Raw genomic sequence first — 20666 nt, 5'->3', positions numbered from 1 at the left:
AAGAACTCAACTGACCGACTCATCCATCCTATTGCTCTATGACCGTAATGACAATTGATGTTATTGTGTTTTCGAATGTAAAAAGTAATTTTTAAAAATGTTTTTTTTTCCTTCTGATTTTTCCAGCAATTTTTGAAGTTATGGAAAATAAAATTCCATGCTTAAATAGATAGCAGTCTCTAGTACTACAGTGAGTAAAACAGTCAAGCTTAATGGTGTTTTTGGTGTGACTAATCATTTTTGAATAAAGTGATACGCATATTGAATGGGACTAAGTACTACCTATTGAATGAATTTAATAAAGTATTACTTACAGCTCAGCAGAAGGATGCTGCAGTCCCTTACTTTTATCCCCATGGGTAATGGGTATTATTTACACTTTTATACTGCAATATTTTACTTAAATAAAAAAAACTAAATATAATATTCTAAAATGAGAAAGTTCTACTTTGATTGAAATTTATTTAGAGTTAAAATGTTTAAAGTTAAAAATATTTTTTGTGTGGTCTTTATGTATGTATCTATATATTTAACTACATTTACAATTAATAAACTAATTTGAAAAATGATTGAATTAAATACGTTTATTTTTAATTCTTTTATGTTTGTCCCATTCAATGAGAAATACTTAATGAATGGGACGAATGTCATGCTCCAATAAAACTCTCTTTTTACCAATAGCCAAATGCAAATCCAATTTTTTTGTTTTAATATATCATTGAGCAAGAGTCGGTGGTTATCAAACCTATTTAAATATATATTGAACAATTTTATCTACGTTTAAAAAGCATTTTGCAAAAACTGTCCCATTCATTGAGGCTTTCCCCTATTTAATATAGAAAAACATATTTGAAAACTAAATAAAATTCTTGTTTTATTGCTTTTTAAATCATTGATTTAGCTGATTAATTCTACTTTAAATTGAATTTAAGCTAGCCCAGATGAGATGTCATTATTAATAAAATTTTCTAACAATTAGCAAAATTGCAATTATCTGACAAGAAATATTTTAATTTCGTCAACAACAATGAACCAAAATCCACACGTAATAACAAAGCTGACGATGCGTGTCACGACTCTACTTCAAATCCACTTAAAAAACGACTATGGGTGAATCGTGTTAAGTATTATGAAAGATTTTTTTAAATTTAAAAAGAATGTAAAAAAGTAACAATAACAAAACTTTTCATAGCAAAAATTCTTCTTTATTTTACGAAAGTGAATTAAAATTTTATGATTATTCGTGCAACAAATCCGTCTGAGAATAAAAATGCCAAAACTGAAAGCAAAAAAAGTTAAAAAAAAAACACATTTTTTGTTAAAGAGATAGCATTATAAATATATATAAAGAGCTTATTCGTTTTTTATTCTCTGCTGGGTAAGTCGATAAATAATGCTGTCTCCGGGGTCCATATACCACATTGAAATCGAAATAGCATAAACAGTAAGAGTAAATCCTACTACAAACCATAACCAAATGTTCCAAATTACAGGAAATGATTTATCATATGCAGAAGCTAAATTCCAATCGTCCTATATGGAATGGGTAATAATTTATACAGAATTGTCGCCTCATTATTAAAATGAATTTTATGCTAAAGCAATGACGTGAAATAAAAAAAAAAAAAAAATACCGCCACTTCAGTTGAATTAGTATTTAAAGTTCTTCTACTGCGATGAATATCATATACTTCTTCTGCACATTTGAACTTGAATAAAATCAAAAAGAAAAATTTTGTAACTTTTTTTAAAAAAGAAATATTTTTAAGAGATAATCAGGTATTTTCAAAAGAGGTTAAAGACGATGTACAGTATGCGCCTTTAAAATCCGTACAAATTTTTGAAAATAGTAGGTTGTTAAAAAAAGCAAACAAGAAAACACTTTTTCTAAAGCAATATGTCATTTTCCCATGAACTTCGAATAAATTACGCAATGTGTTAACCATTGGTGTCTCGATCAGTCTTAATTCTGGGCCTGAACCTCTTACATTTCTTTAGGACAAACTCCTTTAGCATGGAATTGCATTGCATGATGAGAAGTTTTCAGATCTGCAACACTGTTGTGGAGAGATTCACAGGCTTTTGACTCAACATATGCCCATATACTGTAGTCCAGAGGGTTTAAATCTAGGAAGCTTGTTGGCCACAAAACTTTTTGCCAAAAACCCGACATGTTTTTTTAAGCCTCTCCTGGGTCTTTCTAGCTCTGTTTCACAATTTCGACAACAGGGTCGAAGTTAGAAGTGATTCATGGCCGGAAACGGTCCTTCGAAATTTTCATGTTCATGTGCACCTCTGCATTTTTTTTGATCTTTGAATCAATAACAACCTTTCTAAGAACAGAATTATTAGTTGACCTTTCTTATTGATAGAAAAGTTTTTTACTCCTCTTAACTCGTTTGGCCATGACTTCTTTAGTAGTGAGGTGCCTTTTGGATCTAGCTCTAGACTTGGCCTTCAGGTCATATTAAACATTTCTGATGTGTGCTCACTCAGAGTTCTTTCGCTATCATCCTCATGGATCGAATTGGATTTTGCTGAATTTGGCCTTTGACTGCTCTAAAAAGCTTGAAACTCTCAAAGTCTGTCTTACAACTTCCTAGTTTCCTCTCTATGCAACCAAACTTTTAAAATCGACTTAAAATATCATACACAGCTCATTAGCCATCTTAAGTTTTGCTATAATATCCTTGGGCATAAAACCCAAGAGATGAAGGTCAATAACAATCTTACACTTGGGAGTCATCATAAAAAAAATCCAAATTTTCATTATATTACTTGTTTATATAAAGCAAAGATTCAAAAACCAGAAATCAAAACAATGATTACTAGAAAAAACTTTAAAGGGCACATACTGTAACAGAAAAATGAATACATAAACTAAGAATTAAAAAAGTGTAATTACTTTTAGTAATCCATTTGGCATTAAAAAATTTTGAATTGATTTGCAAAGTTTATGTTTAGCATTTCTTTCCTAAAAAAATATTATTAGGGTAAAGAAAGAAAGAAATATATAATAGAAAGAAAGAAAAAAAGTTATTATGTTAAAGAACCAATATATATATATATATATATATATATATATATATATATATATATATATATATATATATATATATATATATATATATATATATATATATATATATATATATATAGGTTAGGAAAAAAAGAAGATAATCAAAGAACTCATGGTGACTTACAAGTTTTTCAATAACATGAATTTCAGGGATGTGTTGATGTAAAATATTATCAGCATCTTTGAGGGAACTGATAACTTTGTCAATTTGTACCTTCTGATCTTTTAAAATACTAAAAACATTTAAGATGAATGCAAAATTGGTCAAGCAAAAAATTGAAGAAACAAAAACCATTAAAATTCATTAAAGCATGATAGACCTGTTATCAGAACCAATAGTTAAACCAACAATAAGTATATTTCCATTATAAAATCTTTTGAATGAGGCAACTACCTGAAAAAGCAGAAACAAGAAATAATTGATACTGAAATATTTTTCTTTACATAATCTTTTCAAAAAGCAAGATAAGCAAAAATATAGATAGAATTGGGTGAGTTTGCAAATAAAAAAGAGTTTTTTTCAATTTATGAAATGTTTAAGGAGACAATCAAATTCATTCCTAAAGCAATTGATGGTATCAATACAGCAATATCAAAGTTTTGTATAGAATAGCTTAATTTTTATCCAAGTGCTCTACATTCAAATTTAAAAATGACAACTTTTGGAATGAATTCCAAAGTAAATAGCTAATTAGAAAATGTAGATGGCAACATATTTCCTCTGGAAAAGATTTAATCACTGTTATGAAATTATATTAACTTTGATATAAACAAAGAGCTTAGGTTTTAAAATTTTTAAAACAAACTTCAATGTGAATATCTTTACTACAAAACATCTGCTGGAAGTGCAATATTACATTATAGGTAACTTCAATGCTGCCATTTGTAAAGTTCACAGCAGGAAAAAATTGTGAGAAGCTGTTGGTATTCTCTTTTGAGCATTTGATTTGATGGTTTGATTTGGAAGGTTTGATGGTAAGCAACACAGTATATTGACCATTTGTCTTTAACAAGTCAGAGGAGGCTACTAGATAATTTAATGTAAAATGTAGAATCAACCTTTTGCTCTTCTTGACATAAGAATGTCAAACAAATACATGAAAAAATCTGCTAATATATCCATAAATTCACTCTAAAACTGAAATCACCCCAGGAAAGATACAGGAGATAAAATGGGCAAGACCCAATTATTGACCATTACTGTCAATATGTAATTATCATTTATGGTGAGACAAACTTAGCACATATATGCATACATAGATTCATGCCTACAAACACACAGAGCTAACAGGAGTGTCTCACTAAATGATTTTTCTGAAAACATACAGTTAATTATGCAAAGTTAACCATTCACTTGACCCAGGCCAAATAAGTAAACTACTTATTATATTTTATAACCACTACTTATGAAAATATTGTAGTGTATTTAACACTATTCTAAAGGGTTTAATCCAATCTTTTGGAAATATTAAGAATTAATAACAAAGCAATTTGTACTCTTTCAAATGACAAAACTTTGCTGCAATTCACACAAAATAATTTATTTTAGATTTTATTTGATTCAGGCAAATTAAATGTTAATTATCAGTTAATTATTAAAAAACAACAACAACAAAAAACAACTAAAAAATAGAACAAGTAATTACCTGATGAATGATTTGTTCAAATAGCAGAATAGCACCTTGAACTTGTTCTGATTCTTCACCGTATTTACTTTCTAAAGCCTAAAAAATAATTATTCAAATTCCTAATAAATTCTCAACAATGAAAACAAAAATAAGTCAAATGATTTACAAAAAAAGAAAAAAATATCCTTGATATGATAAAAAGCCACCTTAAGAAAAATAATCAAAATTATTGCACCTTTAATGTAGTTATAGAAAACGTGAACACATCAGGAACACCATTTTTAACGAAATTTTTGTTCAAAGAAAGCTTTTTAAGGAAAAGAAAAAATTATCAAGCATTTTGAATCTGGAATTTTTATTCTCAGCAAATAATTCATACAACTTTTATGTTAATTTCAACATTTAAATCAAAATTAATTAGAATTCATATACAAACCTATGTAATAGGTGTAAAACCTACCTCTTCAATTTGGTACAATAAGAAAACAATTTCAGAAAAAATATTGAAATCTACCTAAAAACAAGATAAGATCTTATAGAAAAAAATATTTAGAAATAGGATAAAGCTAAGAACTGTGGTCAGGTTAAAGAAAAACAAATTGCTGTTTAGATTTATTAATGAAATAACAACATGAGGAAATTGACCCATGGTATTTTATATATAAAAAAAAATATTGTTTAAATTGAATGAATAATATTCTACTTACTGTATTCTCCAAGTTGTATGATACTTGAAGTCCTTTTGTGTTAAGCTTCACATTCATGTTCGCTTCATCATAATGAAAATCTAGCATATAAAAGAATTTTTAACATAAACCTTTAAACTTTTTTAGACATTAAAAAAGTTAGGATAAAGAATGGTCACAAATATTCTACTCTCATCTAATTAAAAAAAGAATTACAAAGCATTACCTGGTGGAAGTACAGAGGGAATTCTTTTCATCACTTGATGTTTAGTTAATGAAGATTTAATATCACCCTTGCCAGATAATGTCTGCCAACTCTCTTGCTAAAAATATTTTTCTTAAATTATAACCAAGTTAAAATGTTTTACCATAAATTTAAAATCATTTATAAAAACTTTTTAAAAATACATAATCTTCACAATTTATTCTGCACATGATATCATACTTAAAAAAAACTTACAGCAAGCAATCATTTTGAAGAACAAAAAACTTTTTGTTTTTAAAATTGAGCAGAAACTTTTAGAAAATATTTTTAAAGTTTTGTGATTTTAAAGACATAAAGTGGTCAGAGCTCACCTTAAAGATATCAGAAATTTGATCACAAATATATAATCATTTTAGAAATTATTTGTAATTTCAACCAACTTTAGAATGGGAAAGGTTATAATACCAAACATAAGAGCATTAGATAGGGGAGTGTATTTAATAATAATTACAGATTAACACTAAACATTCTTATTCATACATTAAACATTCTTATTCATACATTAAACATTCTTATTCATATCGTAGAAAAATCAACCATAAAAAAAACATATACACCTAGCAATTAAAAACTCATTTGAATACTTTTGGTGATAATAATTATTGATAAAAATTCATATTGGTTTGTATATACGTTATTTTTGAATAAATTTGGACACAATAAAAGTTCATGAATAGTTAGGAGTGATACTTAGACTTTTTATCTAAACTTATATTTCTAGTAAGGTTCCATTATTGAAATTTGGATTTAAATTCTCTCCCAACCTTAATAAAAAAATTACAGGAGAATTTAAAATACACATACACAATAGTAGTAAGTTTAATTTTAAATAAAAACAAACAACACTTCTTCACTGCTTAATCTCCTGCATGAAAACTACCAAAACTCAAATGTAAAGTTGTTGTTTTTTTTTAAAGCAGATTTGTATCAAAAAGTTTAAAAATAACAACTTTAAACTATTTAATCAAAAGTTAATGTTCAAAAAGAAAATTTAATTGAAATAAAATTTTACCATTTCACCCCAAAAAGATGTCAATGAATCTTGCCCATTGCTAGCACCAACCATAGAAATCTATTACAAAAATGAAGACTGGTTACAAAAAGTTAAAACTTAATTTTACAGAATTTTAATGTAAAAAAACTTACATGAGGATTATGCGAAACAGAACGAATAGTGGATTTCCCTTCAAAAATGTTATCCACATGACTGGCTAATGTTGCATGTTGTGTCAATGGGACTATTTCATAAATTTCTGAGGTTTTTGCACTCTAAAATACATATTTAAGCTAACTTATTACAGGATGAACTTATTCTGAAAAATTAGACTAAAAGATTACTATACAACATACTAACCAGTATAACTGGGAATCTTTCAGTAGCATCCAACTTCAGTTGTATACCTAAAATAAACAATTAAACTTAAATAAAAAGTAATTAATCTTAAGTAAAGATAAGATTCTCTGAATAGTTCTTATCTAAACCAGCATTTTGTTTAACAAATTTAAATTTACAATAACTGAACTCAGAACATTTAGCTGAATGTTTGTGAGGTTATGTGGTGCAGAGCAGACCCTTTTAAACTTTGTAAAAAATATGAAAAATACACAATGCTTATTATTTGGTATAAGAATCTCCATATTGGAATTTATTACTGAAATGTTAAATATTTTTAAAGTATTTTTTTAATATGTAAAAAGTTTTAAAAAAAAAAACACCAAAAAATTTTCTTTACAGTATCAGGTATGTCAGAAAAACAAAACAGTTCAAAAAAATAGTTTTTCTTAAAATGTCAAAATAGATAAAACACAAAAAATGTTTTGCGCAACTGGAATTTGGAATTTAGCTGTACTTGACCGAAAATAAATACAATTAAACATAAAAACAACATTACAACTAAAATACAACCCTTCCCTCATAGAAATGCAAAACAATGTTTATCAGCTAAATACATATAGGACATGGAAGACTGTTTTTTTGTTGCTACTGCAACTATGGACCCTAAAAGGTACACAAAAGAATTTTAAGACCCACAACAAACTTAAATTGTTTTGGCTAGATCTTACATTGTGTTATTACTTGCACAAGAGTCTACACTGGTAAAAAGATAATATAAATTTTGTGCATCAGTATATAAATTCACTCAATAGTTTTGAAACCCATTAAGAGTTGCTGAATATTTATCAAAGAGGTTTTGAAGAAGAGATGACCACATAAACAATATGAAAAATTGAGTATGAATTTACAGGAGTATCTAGAATTATTGGAAAGTTTGAAGCATAATAAAGTAAGAATATTTATTAGACTAACTCAAGTAGGCATGTAATTTGGGTGCAATATATAAATTATAAAAATATATTTTTTATGGAATTGTAACTATAAAATTTGCAAAAAATTTCAACTTTTTATAGTAATAAGTTCTGTGCCAATTCTTGCTTTATAACAACTTTTTCAAATAAAGGGTTGTATAAACTCACATATAGCCAAAAGCTCATGAAAACCTGGTAGATGTAGCACATAAATATTGCTTAAAACCTGCAGTTAATGTTAGCTAAAGTGTACATTACCTTTAGGAACTGCATCAACATTTATCATCAGAACAGCATTTGGTCTTTCAAAAAAACTACCAGCTTGTAAACCATTCCAGGTTAGTTCCTAAAAAAAATGAAAACTGCTTTTTATTGACTAAAGCAGGATAAGGTTTTTTTTTTAAATAAACTGATGTTTTATGTGAAGGTACAAGTTATTATTTATATCATAACTATCAAAATTTATGAACTAACCCTTTTTAAAAAAAAACAATATCTTTAAAATAGGCTGTCACCACCATTTTTGCACATTTCACAAAAAAAATTTATAATTTTTTATTAGACTTAAATAAATTGAATATCAAACAAGGGGGAAAATGGTAAAAAGTAATTGAATTATTAAAATTAAGTTATGAAAGAGTTATGAAAAACAATATTTAACCAATGCATGTATATTCTTAATTAAATTTCACAGGTTATGACAGCAATTCCCCAACATTTTCCTACTACTAGAGTTAAAAAACCTTTGTTAATAATAGGCGTTTCTTAATTATACTTATAAAAGAAAAATTTAAGTTAAATACCTGCCTTAAAAGTCAAATAGATCTCCATTTTTTTCAATGACAGCCTTTAAACAAGGACAGAAGGCTTGCTAACACTGATGAACCCTTAAAAGAGTTCCAAGCTCTTGTAATGGATGACTTAAGAGACCTGAGAGTTAAGTGGGCCTTTTTGCATGCCTTGGTATCTATAACATTCCATATTGAATAATCAAATGTATTCAAATCTGGGCAGAAGGAAGGCTAAAAGTCTTTGGAGCAATAATTGTCCATATTATCTTTTAAAGAACTGTTTTTTTGGACATTTGGCTTGGAGCTCCATCCTGTTCAAGTACATAATTCCCATCAGGGAAAGTCTTCTTGAGCCATGGTACCACATGTTTTTTCAAAAGGCTGAACTGGCATCTGAGCCCTTTCAACAGTATCACATTTTTGTTACCTTACAAATTAGACTTTTAGAAAGTCCAGATATTCTAATCACTTCTCTAGTAGGTAAACCCATGTTGATTAACTATAACACATCAGCTCTTATTGCTTTCATTTTCAAGCTTTTTGAATCAAAATTACTCTTGTTCACTTTGTTGTCAAACCATTGATAGGCATTGACATAACACAAAAAAGTTTAATTATTTTAAGTTATACAACCTTTCTAAAAATTAGTCCACAAATCTTTGTCATACCCTGGTACTCACGCAATAATTAAAATTTAATGAAGTTCACAATAAGAGTTATTTTTATCATTTTAGAAGTAACAGTAAGTAATAGAAAAAGTTTACCTTGGGAATAGATAATCCTAAAGTAAGTGCCAGTAAACTAGAAACATCCTCTGATGGTAATGGTCCTGGATTTGGAGCAAATGTTACAGATGCTGGTTTGTTTAAAATAGAAAGAGTAGCATATTCACCCTAAAATATTATGTAAGATATTATTTCCTTTTCAATAACACATCACTAATAACACGATGAGGTTATTAGGAGTTTTTTAAACCCTGTGTTGGATAACAAAGCCTATTAAAAATATTTTGATAACTTTTGAAGCAATTTGTTTACTAGTTATTTGAATATAACTGCTTTTATTGGCATGCAATCAATCTTAAACAAGCCACAAAACTATTTTTTACAAAGACAAAGAAATTTTCTGTTCATAAAATTTTTAAAAAAAATTATATTTTTTTAAAAAACTTTGAGAGAAAATTATAATTTTACTTGAAAAACTAGCTTGTAATCCCTTGTCAAAATAACTTTTTGATTTTTGCAAAGTGAGGCAATTTGAGAATGTGCAACAGTGTAAGTATCAAACTCATACTATTGCATATTCTCAATCAAAAAATGACACTAATAAATGAGTTGAAATTTATACATGTTTATGAAAGTATAAGTAATAAAATACTTAACTAATAGACTTTTAAATATTGGTGGAAAAAAATTGCTAACTCTATTTTTTCTAGAGCACATAAAAAGAAGTGTTACTATGACTATTGATTGAATGCATGTGACTTGAGTTATATCACTCACATATAAAATAATGCTGAAAAAGATTGAGGATCCATTATAGAAAATAAATTTAAGCATAATACAGCAAATGAAGGAAATACAAAGCAATACCTCTTCTTGATTATGAATAACAAACTTCCCTAAGAAATCTGCACTCACAATACCTAAAAAAAAAAAAAAAATGTTATTCCCAATTTACTTTTAAAAAACATGACATTTACAATTTAGTTTTCAACAGATATTGCCAATTGTATAGTGACCTAATTTTTGCCAAAACATTTTTTTACATTATCCATAACTTTTTGTGTATAACATTTTTTTACATTATCCATAACTTTTTGTGTATAACATTTTTTTACATTATCCATAACTTTTTGTGTATAACATTTTTTTACATTATCCATAACTTTTTTAAAATTATAAATATTAAATATTAAAATTAGCCTTGAAAATCTATTTACTACTTTTCTAGTTCAAAGTTGATAACTTCAAACTATGCAATAACTATAATTAGAGAAAAGTATAAGAATTCTCTCAGCAATGGCAAATCTTAGTAATTGTAGTTAGACTTGTGCAGATATAGAACACAGGTTTTAAAATGTTGCTGTTTACATTACAGTTTTCAGGGTTTCATATTGACTATCTGAAAACAACTTGCATTTTTTAATGCCATGAGAAAGCTATGACTATGATTATAATCACAACATTTACAGGATTATGACCAATACAGTACCAGCTTGCTACATCGCTATGCTAGCTATTGTTGCTGTTATGATTAAGTATTTATAGTTGCAGCCTTGACCAATGTAGAAACAAACATTTTTTTTATTATTTTTAAATTCATATAAACTATTTGAGCTTTATATGTTATGCTGATTGGGTTATCTTTAACTTTTAAATAAGTAGAAACAGTGATTGTTTTAAGATTTGAGAACATTGCTTCTATTCTTATCAGATAAGTGTGGCTCTTTTTTTAACTAAGCTTGCCCATTTAAAACCTTGTTAGTGCAATATTAAGGCTGAATAGTTGTAGTGAAGCACTTCAACAAACTATCTTCACCACAATTTCAAGAGAGATTTTAAATATTTGGGATTACCATGATTAGTGTAGGACAGGCAAGTGAGATAATTCACCCTTATTTGACTACTAAACTAAAGAAAGCAAGTTTTGTTTTTTCACCTATCTGCACAAAATTAGGTTGCTCTTAATTGTTGGAGAGCTTAACATTTACTGCAGCCATTAGTACTATATTCTTCATAACTCAACATTTGAGTTGATGCAAATTAAATGTGCATTTAACTACAGTTATTGCTATTTACTGTAATTAAATGCACACTTTACTTTATCCATACACACTTCCATCAGTCTTAACTTAGTCATTTGGTTATTTTGTCTTAAGTGCCAAAAAGTTTTCAGAGATATAGAGATGCCATATTCATGCTTGGCATAGAGGACCTACATTTAGCTATTTAAATTACTTAACATAAACACTGCTTATGGCAAAAAAAGTATAGTTAAAAACTCATGGCAATTAATAATGCAAAAAATTTTCAGAAAGATGGTTACTAAAGAACTTAATTTTCACCAAATATATATATTTTTAAATTTCTTTCACAGTTAACTTGCAAAATGAATGGATCATGGGTAAATTAATATCAGGTTTTGAATAAGCAAATAATTTGAATAGGATGAATTTATTCTTTGAATTAGAAATTTAATTGGTAAAACCTTAAACTTTTCAATTGTATAACATTAGATGTTCCATTTTATTAAAATATTCAATTACATGCATATAAGCAGAGACTTTAGATTTAGAATTTTATAGTCCTATTTAATAACGGCTTTGAAAATAAAAACGTTCATATAATTAGAGAATGTTTAACACCCCATTTTAGTTCTGCACGATTAAATAATACATTTTCACTTTATAAAAACATTTATCAGGCTAGAACCAGAAACATCATTTTGTAGAAATATAACTCTGTACTTGCATGGAAGAGAGTAACCAAATATGCTAACCAAGCTTTTTTTTTTTTTCACTGCTACTCTGTGCAGTGAAAAAAAAAAAAAAGAAAAGCTAAATAGGCAGCTTAGAGCTTATTTTATTAGCATGATTTCCAGATAGACAATCAATAGTTAGGAATTTACAAAGAGAAAAAAAGCATTGAACATACTTGCTAAAAAACATAAAAAAAGGTTCATTGGCACCATCATTCACCGGACAAAGTCTACAATGCCATAAAAAAACAAGTTTGAGCAACTAATACGGGATAAAATCCGTTTTCTTCGAGCCAAATTTACAGGGTGTTGATAGTCTTATGTCAAGTAGAATAAGTGGCCTATTTATTAGGTTACCAATTATTTTACGAATACATGTTAGCGGAAGATAACAAATAAACGACATCTTACTATGAATTCAACTAAGTGTTTAATCTCAAAATGAAAATTTTAAAGTTGAAAATCTGCTCTAAAATAAGTGTTAAAATGCACCTCCGTCTTTTTACCCATCATGCAGCACTTTGTTTCTAATACAAGGTTTGTAAAATTTTAAACATGGCGGCGTTTAGTTTAAAAACATTAGAACATGTTTGTGTTTCATAGCAATTAAAAACTGGATAATTGATATAAAGTAGCACACTATCTTAAAAAAAAGAACTCATAGACGGGTATTTCAATAGTGAGAGAAATTGCTGAAGGTAAATTTTCTAAAACAACTTTTTCTTGTCGACTGTAAGTATCGTCTTTAATTACGATGTAAGTGAGTTATCTCGTAAGGTAAGGCTTATTTCTGTAACTATTGTTTATAAAGTTTCTGTATTAAGCTAGAATTCATATGCAACAAAAATTTATAAATACTATTTTTTGTTTTTATTTTATTTGCCTTTTAAAGGATAACTTATACATGAAACGTCAAGACCTTTTATTGATTATTGTCAAAAATATATTTTCCCTTAACTTATGAGCGCCTATGTTTGTGTAAATATCCTTTACATGCGTTTCCTGTACTTAGTATTTTTCTCAATAACTCGTTAATATTTATCGTGCTTTAATTTGTAACTAGGTAAATATGTTCATTTGTTAATTACGTTGATTACTGGCTCTGCTTTACATTCCGTCTTGAAAAAGTATTTGCTATTACACTTCTCATATGTATGGATAAAATTATGCAATCATAGTTTTTGTTGATGTTGTAGAATTTGACTTCAGTTATTTGGGTTGAACTTGTAAAATCAGATTGTCTAAAATATTAAGCAAGCGTTATTCATTCAGAATGTGATGTTTGAAATATCACTCAAACTCTCTATTGATTCCTTTCTTTCTAAATAAAAAATCTAATACACATCGTTTAGATGATAAAAGTTTCAAAATTAATTCGGTTGCAGGCAAACTTAAAAAATAAAGTCATACAAAAGAAATGGCAGGTTTAAGTCAGAGCTTTTCATTAAATGCAAACGTGACTCAACAATCAGCTATGTGTCCAATACTATCGCCTGTTCAAAGCAAATCATTGTTAAAAAAGTTTTCTTTAACAGTTTCGAGCCAAGAACAATCTAATACCTCTATTACCGTCTCCAATGTAATAATGGAGACAAACAAAAACGAAAAAAGAATAAATAACGATTCTTCTATTCAAATTAAACGCAACACTGACTTAGAATATAACGAAAAAAACTATAACAAATATTGCAATAATTCTTTGAACACATCTTTTTTATCAATTACCGTGGATTCAAAATTTAATTCGCCATTGAGCACAAACAGTGTTTGTACGGAAAAGAAACAATGCGTCTTTAACGCGGGTGAAGCAGATCATTCGAAAATGACAAAAAGTTCATTGTGCACAAAACTTAGTAGTTTTCCTAAAATTACCAGCGGCTCTTCAAAAGTTTTACCTTACTCAACTAAACTAAAATCTTCTGTTGCTAATTTAAATAAAAGTCAAGTTTCTTTTAACAAAATTTCTATTAGCAGTAAGTTATCCGTATCTTCAACAAGTATTCATAAAAATTTGCCAACATTGATAGCTTCAAAAAATATTTGTGTAAGTTTGCCACCGTTAAAAGCAACTGCTGTGGTTAAAACTAACCCAAGTTGTTCTATAACTACTTCAATAAATTACGCCTCTTCGGATAAATCATCAGTAAACAAAATATCCTCTTCCTTGAACACAGTTCGGAAATCTGGGACAGCTATTTTAATAAATAAAAGCTCCGAAGGAAAAGGAACTACTACAACATTTTCAGATAATAAAAAAGTTCTTTATGGTAGACTAAGTGTTATTTCTTCACCCAATAGTGCAGGAATGAACAAAAAAGAATTTCTTTTTTTGTCTGATCAATCAAACATTCCAAAAAAAATAGCCTTGAATTCCCAAAATCTTTTACGCAATTCTCTAACGACACAAAACATGTGTAAAACGTCGCCTGCTCCGCAAGGATCGCCCATAATGGTTCCAAATCTTTTATCTCAAAATCTACCAAATTTACAGTTGAATGAAAGCGATAAAAATCATCCTAAAAGTAACAGAAATTCCAATAAAGACGGTCACCTTTTAACTATAAACTCCACCTCCTCTGCTTCTACTGAAAGTTTTCTTTCAATAGTTAAACAACCGATTAATGGAAATGAATGTGTTGTTAGTACTGTTAACTCTGGGAGCTTGCGAGCATTCATACTTAACGTGCCGAGCTCTAAACTACCAAAATTTGATGTGCACACTTCTCCTGCTTTTTTTAAAACTCCAAGTCTAAAAATTTCAAATGCAAAAGACAAATTAAATCCCACTTTTTTGACATATTCTAAAGCTCCAGATAGTTTAAATAAATTAAAAGTTTCAACTTCAAGTTTCTCGACGGCAATAAACTCAGCGATAACTACTAATCAACCTATTTATTTTGAAAAATCTTCAAAAGGCGTTAATACCAGCGGTACAACTTTTTGTCGCAAACCTAATATGGTTCACTTTCCCAACAAAATTGTTAGTGGAAATGACGACGTTGAAACCTTTCCAATTATAGCTAACTATATGTCTCTAGCTACAGAGCAACAAAGAAATGTAGTCGGCATCAATAAAACCCAAGCTTTATCAAAGCAAGATGAAAACTCAATAGAAGAGAATGTTGTGCTAAGTTCTGAGTTATTTAAAAAAGAAGAGATAACTTTTCCCTTTACTTCTATTTCAATGAAATTATCTTCAATCGCAGGAAATGGCCTGCCAACTGACATCTTGAATGGCAATGTTAATATCGTAAGAAGAAATAGTGCAGAAAATTCTACCAGCGATGAGATTATTTGTTCGATATCAAATCAAAGCGATATTTTATTTGGAGCATGCACTTCTTCTAGTGTAACTCCAACCTCGTCTTCAACTTGTTCCAAAAAAAATGTTCTTTTTCGTAAAAGAAAAAGTACTCAAGATTCAAAAGATTCTCCAACGTCTCTCTCAAAGATATCTCGAACTTTTTTTGCATTAGATAGATTTTATCGATGCCGCTCTCAATGGATAAATGACGGGGATAAATACATTACATACTTACGTGAGTTGCGTGATGTGTTAATTGTAGAACGCGCGCAACAAAAAAAGTTTTTGGACTCCCTGATGCAGATGAATATAGAACGTTTAAAAAATAAAAGTACTCAAAAACTCGATAAAAAAGTAAATCAAACCCCCGCAGAAAAGTTGATTGATAAACTTTCTCTAAAGGTGAATGATGCAATAGACGTTAATAAAGTGGCGAGGCCAAGTTTTAAAAAAAAAACTTTTCTTGATATTCAAAAAGAACAACAGAAGCGAAAACAACTCAACAGAACAGATTTAGATAAAAAAAATTTTTGCACTCAAAAAAAATGTGACAAAAATTTGTCTTCGACTAACAAAGATGATTCTCAGACACAGTTAACTTGCAAACGAAAAACTTCTCACGACCCGTTAACATTTAAGAAATGCAAATTAACACAAGTTGTTTCAGACCAGTATCTAACTCAAACCGATAAAAACACTGAAGAAATAAAAAACAATGAGGAGATTGCTTTGAAATTCTCCGAAAAGATTGCTTTCAATGTTACCGAAAATGATCGGTTACATTCAACCTGCAATGAAGAAATGGCTTCCGCTCTAGAATCAGATATAAAGAAATCAGAAGTCTGCTCGGAAAATGTGGACATGAACCATATGGACAATCCAAGAAAACAAAACCCATTAGTTTTTCATCTAAACACAAAGTCTTCCCGCGAAATCCATGAAAAATTAAAGGAAGTCAAACAAAAAACTTCAGTAAGAACTCGAAGCTGCAGACCCAACCCAAAAGATCCATTTATATCGACAGAATACGGCGACTTACAGCAAGCCATTGCACTTTCTTTAAAATCTGAACAAAATAACGAAGTTGATGATCTGAACAAAATAACGAAGTGTAAAGAAACGATTTTTTCAAAAACAGGGTCATGTATGAACAAAAAAGTTGCGAAAAAAAAGCGCAGCCGAGAAGTGGAACAATTAACAGATGCGCATTGGAATGAATCTTGGCTAAGAGGTATTTTAGTTTATTTAATCATAAAAAATATTTGTTTCTCAATTAAGTAAGTTTTTTGTATATAAAATAAATACTTTAAAATACTTCCGTAGATTTATATGAATTTAGGGAGTTGTTCTCCGACTTACACAAGCCCCCGTTTGGGAAGAGAAGAGCGTTCTTTAAATTGGGCTCTGTCAAAGTTTGCTGAAATGGACAATAAGGAACTCGATAATCAAACGTTTATTCAATCAGTAAGAGAGCGTTCGTTTTAATTAATGGCGGTATGTTTTATCTACTCGTTTCTTTTGTTTGAACCAAATTGATGATGTTTTGGATTTAGGAAAAAATTTCCATGATTTCATCGGAGAAAACAGGTTCTTTGAAGAATATAAATTCGTTTAAAAGTGAAAGAAATGGTTTGTGAATTTTTAAAAAATATTTTTTTGTTATTAAAGTTACACACACACACACACACACACACACACACACACACACACACACACACACACACACACACACACACACACACACACACACACACACACACACACACACATAGGTATGTATGTATGTATGTATGTATGTATGTATGTATGTATGTATGTATGTATGTATGTATGTATGTATGTATGTATGTATGTATGTATGTATGTATGTATGTATGTATGTATGTATGTATGTATGTATGTATGTATGTATGTATGTATGTATGTATGTATGTATGTATGTATGTATGTATGTAAGTATGTATGTATGTATGTATGTAAGTAAGTATGTATGTATGTATGTATGTATGTATGTATGTATGTATGTATGTATGTATGTATGTATGTATGTATGTATGTATGTATGTATGTATGTATGTATGTATGTATGTATGTATGTATGTATGTATGTATGCATGTATGTATATATGTATATATGTATGTATAAAATCACTGTAGAGCATCTAATTGAGGGCCAAAGTTCGTCTCACTTTAAAAAGGTAACTTTAAACTTAACGCATTTTTGTACTTTTGATACTGAGATTTGTTTTTGTTATATGTAATTGTTATCATATGTATCTCAAATTTCTAGTATGTTTTATAAAAAGGTGTTTTTTAAATTTACTAAATTTAAATATCAAAATGAGATAAAATCATTTTTTATGTGAAAACTTTATATAAAATTTGAAAAAAAATTTACCTTTAAATATGTTAATTTACGTTTTTAAATTTATTTTGTCTAGGGTGTTTTGAAAAAAGAGAAATCAAAGTTTGAGCGTAACGTTGTCGTTCCTCCAGGTCTCATTTCAGTTCGACTACACGCGATTATACTTAAACACGCGATTCTATTTAGCACGCCATTTACTTATGCACCCTCCTTCTTTACTTATACACGCGATTCGAAAATACTAAACAATCTTTTTTATTTCAATTAGATGAAGACAAAATAGTGGCCTCCAGCGCCAATCATTCAATGCCTGATGTGAAGAGTCCAAGCATTCGATTGAAAAAGCTGTCGGATATAGAGGTGAGTTTTTTGTTTATTATTTTTATTATTTTTTTTAGATTATAATTTTTATCACTACATGATTTATTTTCATTTCTAATAATTGTTAACTATTTTGTCTTAGATTTCATTGAGAAGAAAAGGTAGACGATTTTTACTGTTTGAAAGTTTCAGAATCATAACATGCAGCTAAATAATTATCCTAAAATACTAGTTGTGAACCCTAGTATAACCCAACTAAATTTAAAGGAAAACTATATTAAAAAGTGAAAAAAAGTTGAGCGTAAATGCGAAAAAAATTAACTAAGAGTGAAAAGTGAAAAACTGGAATAAAAAGTTAAAATTAATCCCTAAGTCTTCATTTTCGATCCATCTGAAGTCTACCCACTTATGAGATCACTAAAAAGTTTCTTTATGCGTAATAGCAATTATTAACCCTGGGTATAAAACCGAAATTTTACGGTATTTCATTTAATACAAATTACATATTTTATGAATTTTTGATTTCGCAGATTTTAGAAAAAAGCAAGGTGTTGCTACAAAGTCACAAGTGCATTTGGTTAGTTGAACTCTTTTTTTTTCATTTTTAGTCAAGATGTTTTGCACATACTTTAAATTTTTTTTTACACATGCAAAGTTTGGGTATCAAATAGTTTTTATTGTTCTCCAAGGAAAAGCAAAATAGTGATTTTCGAAACATCCAGAATTTAGCAGGTACAATCTTGTCTGTTTACTGTCATATTTGTCTTTAACATCCAAATTTTAGATACTTTTAATTTTTTGTTATCTTGATGTAAAATGGCCTGAGTTAATTATTTTAGAGAAAAGAATGTCATGTACCGTGAACCGCAGTACAGGTGAAACTATCCTTCATAAAGCTGCTCGGTTGGGATATTGCGATATTGTCGAAGAAAGCATTAGAGCCGGTATAGACGTAAACGTTCGAGATCATGCCGGTTGGTCACCATTGCACGAAGCTTGTGCTTATAGTCACGTCGATGTAGCTAAAATTTTGCTTAAATACGGTGCCGATAGTAATAGTTCATCTAAAAATGGGATGAGGTGGATGTTTCTTTTCTTTTCTAGCGATTAATAGATTTATAGGTTTAAGGATAATAGTTAACAATTTTTACACACTTTATAAGCAGTATAAATTTAATATATATGTAAGAAAGTTAATCTTAAATGTAAAATATATTGATTTTATTTAGACCCATATATGATGCGTTAGAGAAACAAGATTTCCCTATGATACGTTTGTTGCTTTCTTACGGTGCTGATGTTGATTTGCTTAAATATGCAAGTTGTAAAACTGAAGTTTTGAAATTCATGACAGGTGAAAAAATTGTCGCAAATAGATAACTTTTTTTATAAGTTATTGCTTTTAGATTTATTTACTGAATATCTTCATTATTTATTGAATATTTTTCGTTTTAAGCTCATCAAATTGATCGAGACAAAGATTTGAACTCGACTTTACAGAAAAACGATGAGGTTGTGTTTTTAATTTGTGTTAAATTTTAAATGATCATAATCTATTGTAATTTGTTGAAAATGTTCTCGTTTTTTCTTTAGGGGTCATGGCGATTTGCAGGAACATGTCCGCTTTTAGGTAACGTGTCTATTACATAGATAATTTATCTATGATTTGATGAAATTATTTTTCATTTTCTTAATGCTTTTTAAGATGATAACGAATGTGCCGGGATATTCGACGATATACCTAACGAGGAAAGATCTTTAAACATGGAGTTTGAGGTTACTTCTCGTCCCATGCCAGTATCATTTTATCTTCCCTATCGAAATGAAAGTGGCGATATATTAGGGTTAGTTCTGTAATCATAATCTTTATTATTAGCTTGAGAGTTTGAGATGATTTTACATGGATTTATTTTCTTCTTTGATAGGTATCGCAACTATTTCATTCTTTCAGAGTTTTTAAGTGAAGCTAATTTATCATTAAGTGTGTTTTTAAAACACAACGCGAAAGACATTATCAAAATGACAACTGCTGAATTGGTTGATTCAGCGCAAAGATACTCTATAACAAAACCAATAGACGTCTGTCGTTTATCTTACGACAACGATGGTTTTATCGAACTAGTCTACATTAGTCCTCATAGGCTTCAGAAGTTGTTAAAGCAAAAAATTGTGAAAATTCCAGCTATGATTTTCTGAAATCAATAAAGAGAATCTATTTTTTGTTCTTTTTTCGACGTTTTTGTTTCTTTTTTTTTTTTTTAAAAAAAAAATTAGAATTTTAAACCGTTTATTATTTCCGTTATAACTTTCTTTCCCTCCAGTGCCAAATAAACAGGGTTTAAAACCGTTTTACACTGAAGCCGAATAAACGTAGTGTCATTTTAATTGAAAAGTGGGCCGATCTTTTCAATCCAACTTAAATTCAGTTCATTCGGTACTA

At 28.8% G+C, this 20666-nt stretch overlaps 2 protein-coding genes across 4 annotated transcripts; one reads left to right on the top strand and one right to left on the bottom strand.

Annotated features, from left to right (window-relative positions):
- Positions 1–1183: 1183 nt before the first annotated feature.
- On the bottom strand, positions 1184–12749 carry LOC145191719 (renin receptor-like). The gene is made up of 17 exons (XM_090067333.1): positions 12413–12749; positions 10349–10401; positions 9521–9649; positions 8224–8311; positions 7013–7059; positions 6805–6927; positions 6671–6730; positions 5620–5716; positions 5415–5494; positions 5168–5221; positions 4943–5014; positions 4726–4803; positions 3400–3473; positions 3204–3312; positions 2906–2974; positions 1635–1709; positions 1184–1533 (listed from the first exon to the last, which is right to left on the bottom strand). The coding sequence occupies exons 1-17, from the start codon at positions 12450–12452 to the stop codon at positions 1354–1356; spliced, it is 1428 nt and encodes a 475-aa protein (XP_089923459.1). The 5' UTR covers positions 12453–12749; the 3' UTR covers positions 1184–1353.
- Positions 12594–20441, top strand: LOC145191718 (uncharacterized). 3 transcript variants are annotated; one of them, XM_090067331.1, is made up of 16 exons: positions 12766–12934; positions 13300–16771; positions 16880–17004; positions 17094–17169; positions 17698–17738; positions 17982–18036; positions 18174–18265; positions 18369–18387; positions 18757–18803; positions 18916–18958; positions 19066–19306; positions 19456–19580; positions 19683–19738; positions 19820–19856; positions 19932–20070; positions 20152–20441. In XM_090067331.1, exons 2-16 carry the CDS (start codon positions 13654–13656, stop codon positions 20420–20422), a joined length of 4485 nt encoding a protein of 1494 aa, XP_089923457.1. In that variant the 5' UTR covers positions 12766–12934; positions 13300–13653; the 3' UTR covers positions 20423–20441. The 3 variants fall into 3 exon arrangements, with proteins under 3 accessions (XP_079924995.2, XP_089923458.1, XP_089923457.1); XM_080068869.2 differs by having other exon boundaries at positions 12594–16771; XM_090067332.1 differs by lacking the exons at positions 17698–17738; positions 17982–18036 and having other exon boundaries at positions 12594–16771.
- Positions 20442–20666: the final 225 nt, after the last annotated feature.

Source organism: Hydra viridissima, unplaced genomic scaffold, assembly GCF_058129835.1.
Source record: "Hydra viridissima isolate aposymbiotic clone 2 unplaced genomic scaffold, HvirCarnegie_v1 scaffold_11, whole genome shotgun sequence".
Classification (NCBI taxonomy): Eukaryota; Metazoa; Cnidaria; class Hydrozoa; order Anthoathecata; family Hydridae; genus Hydra; species Hydra viridissima.
The sequence above is the reverse complement of the archived record's forward strand: the minus strand, read 5'-3'. Positions and strand labels throughout refer to the sequence as shown.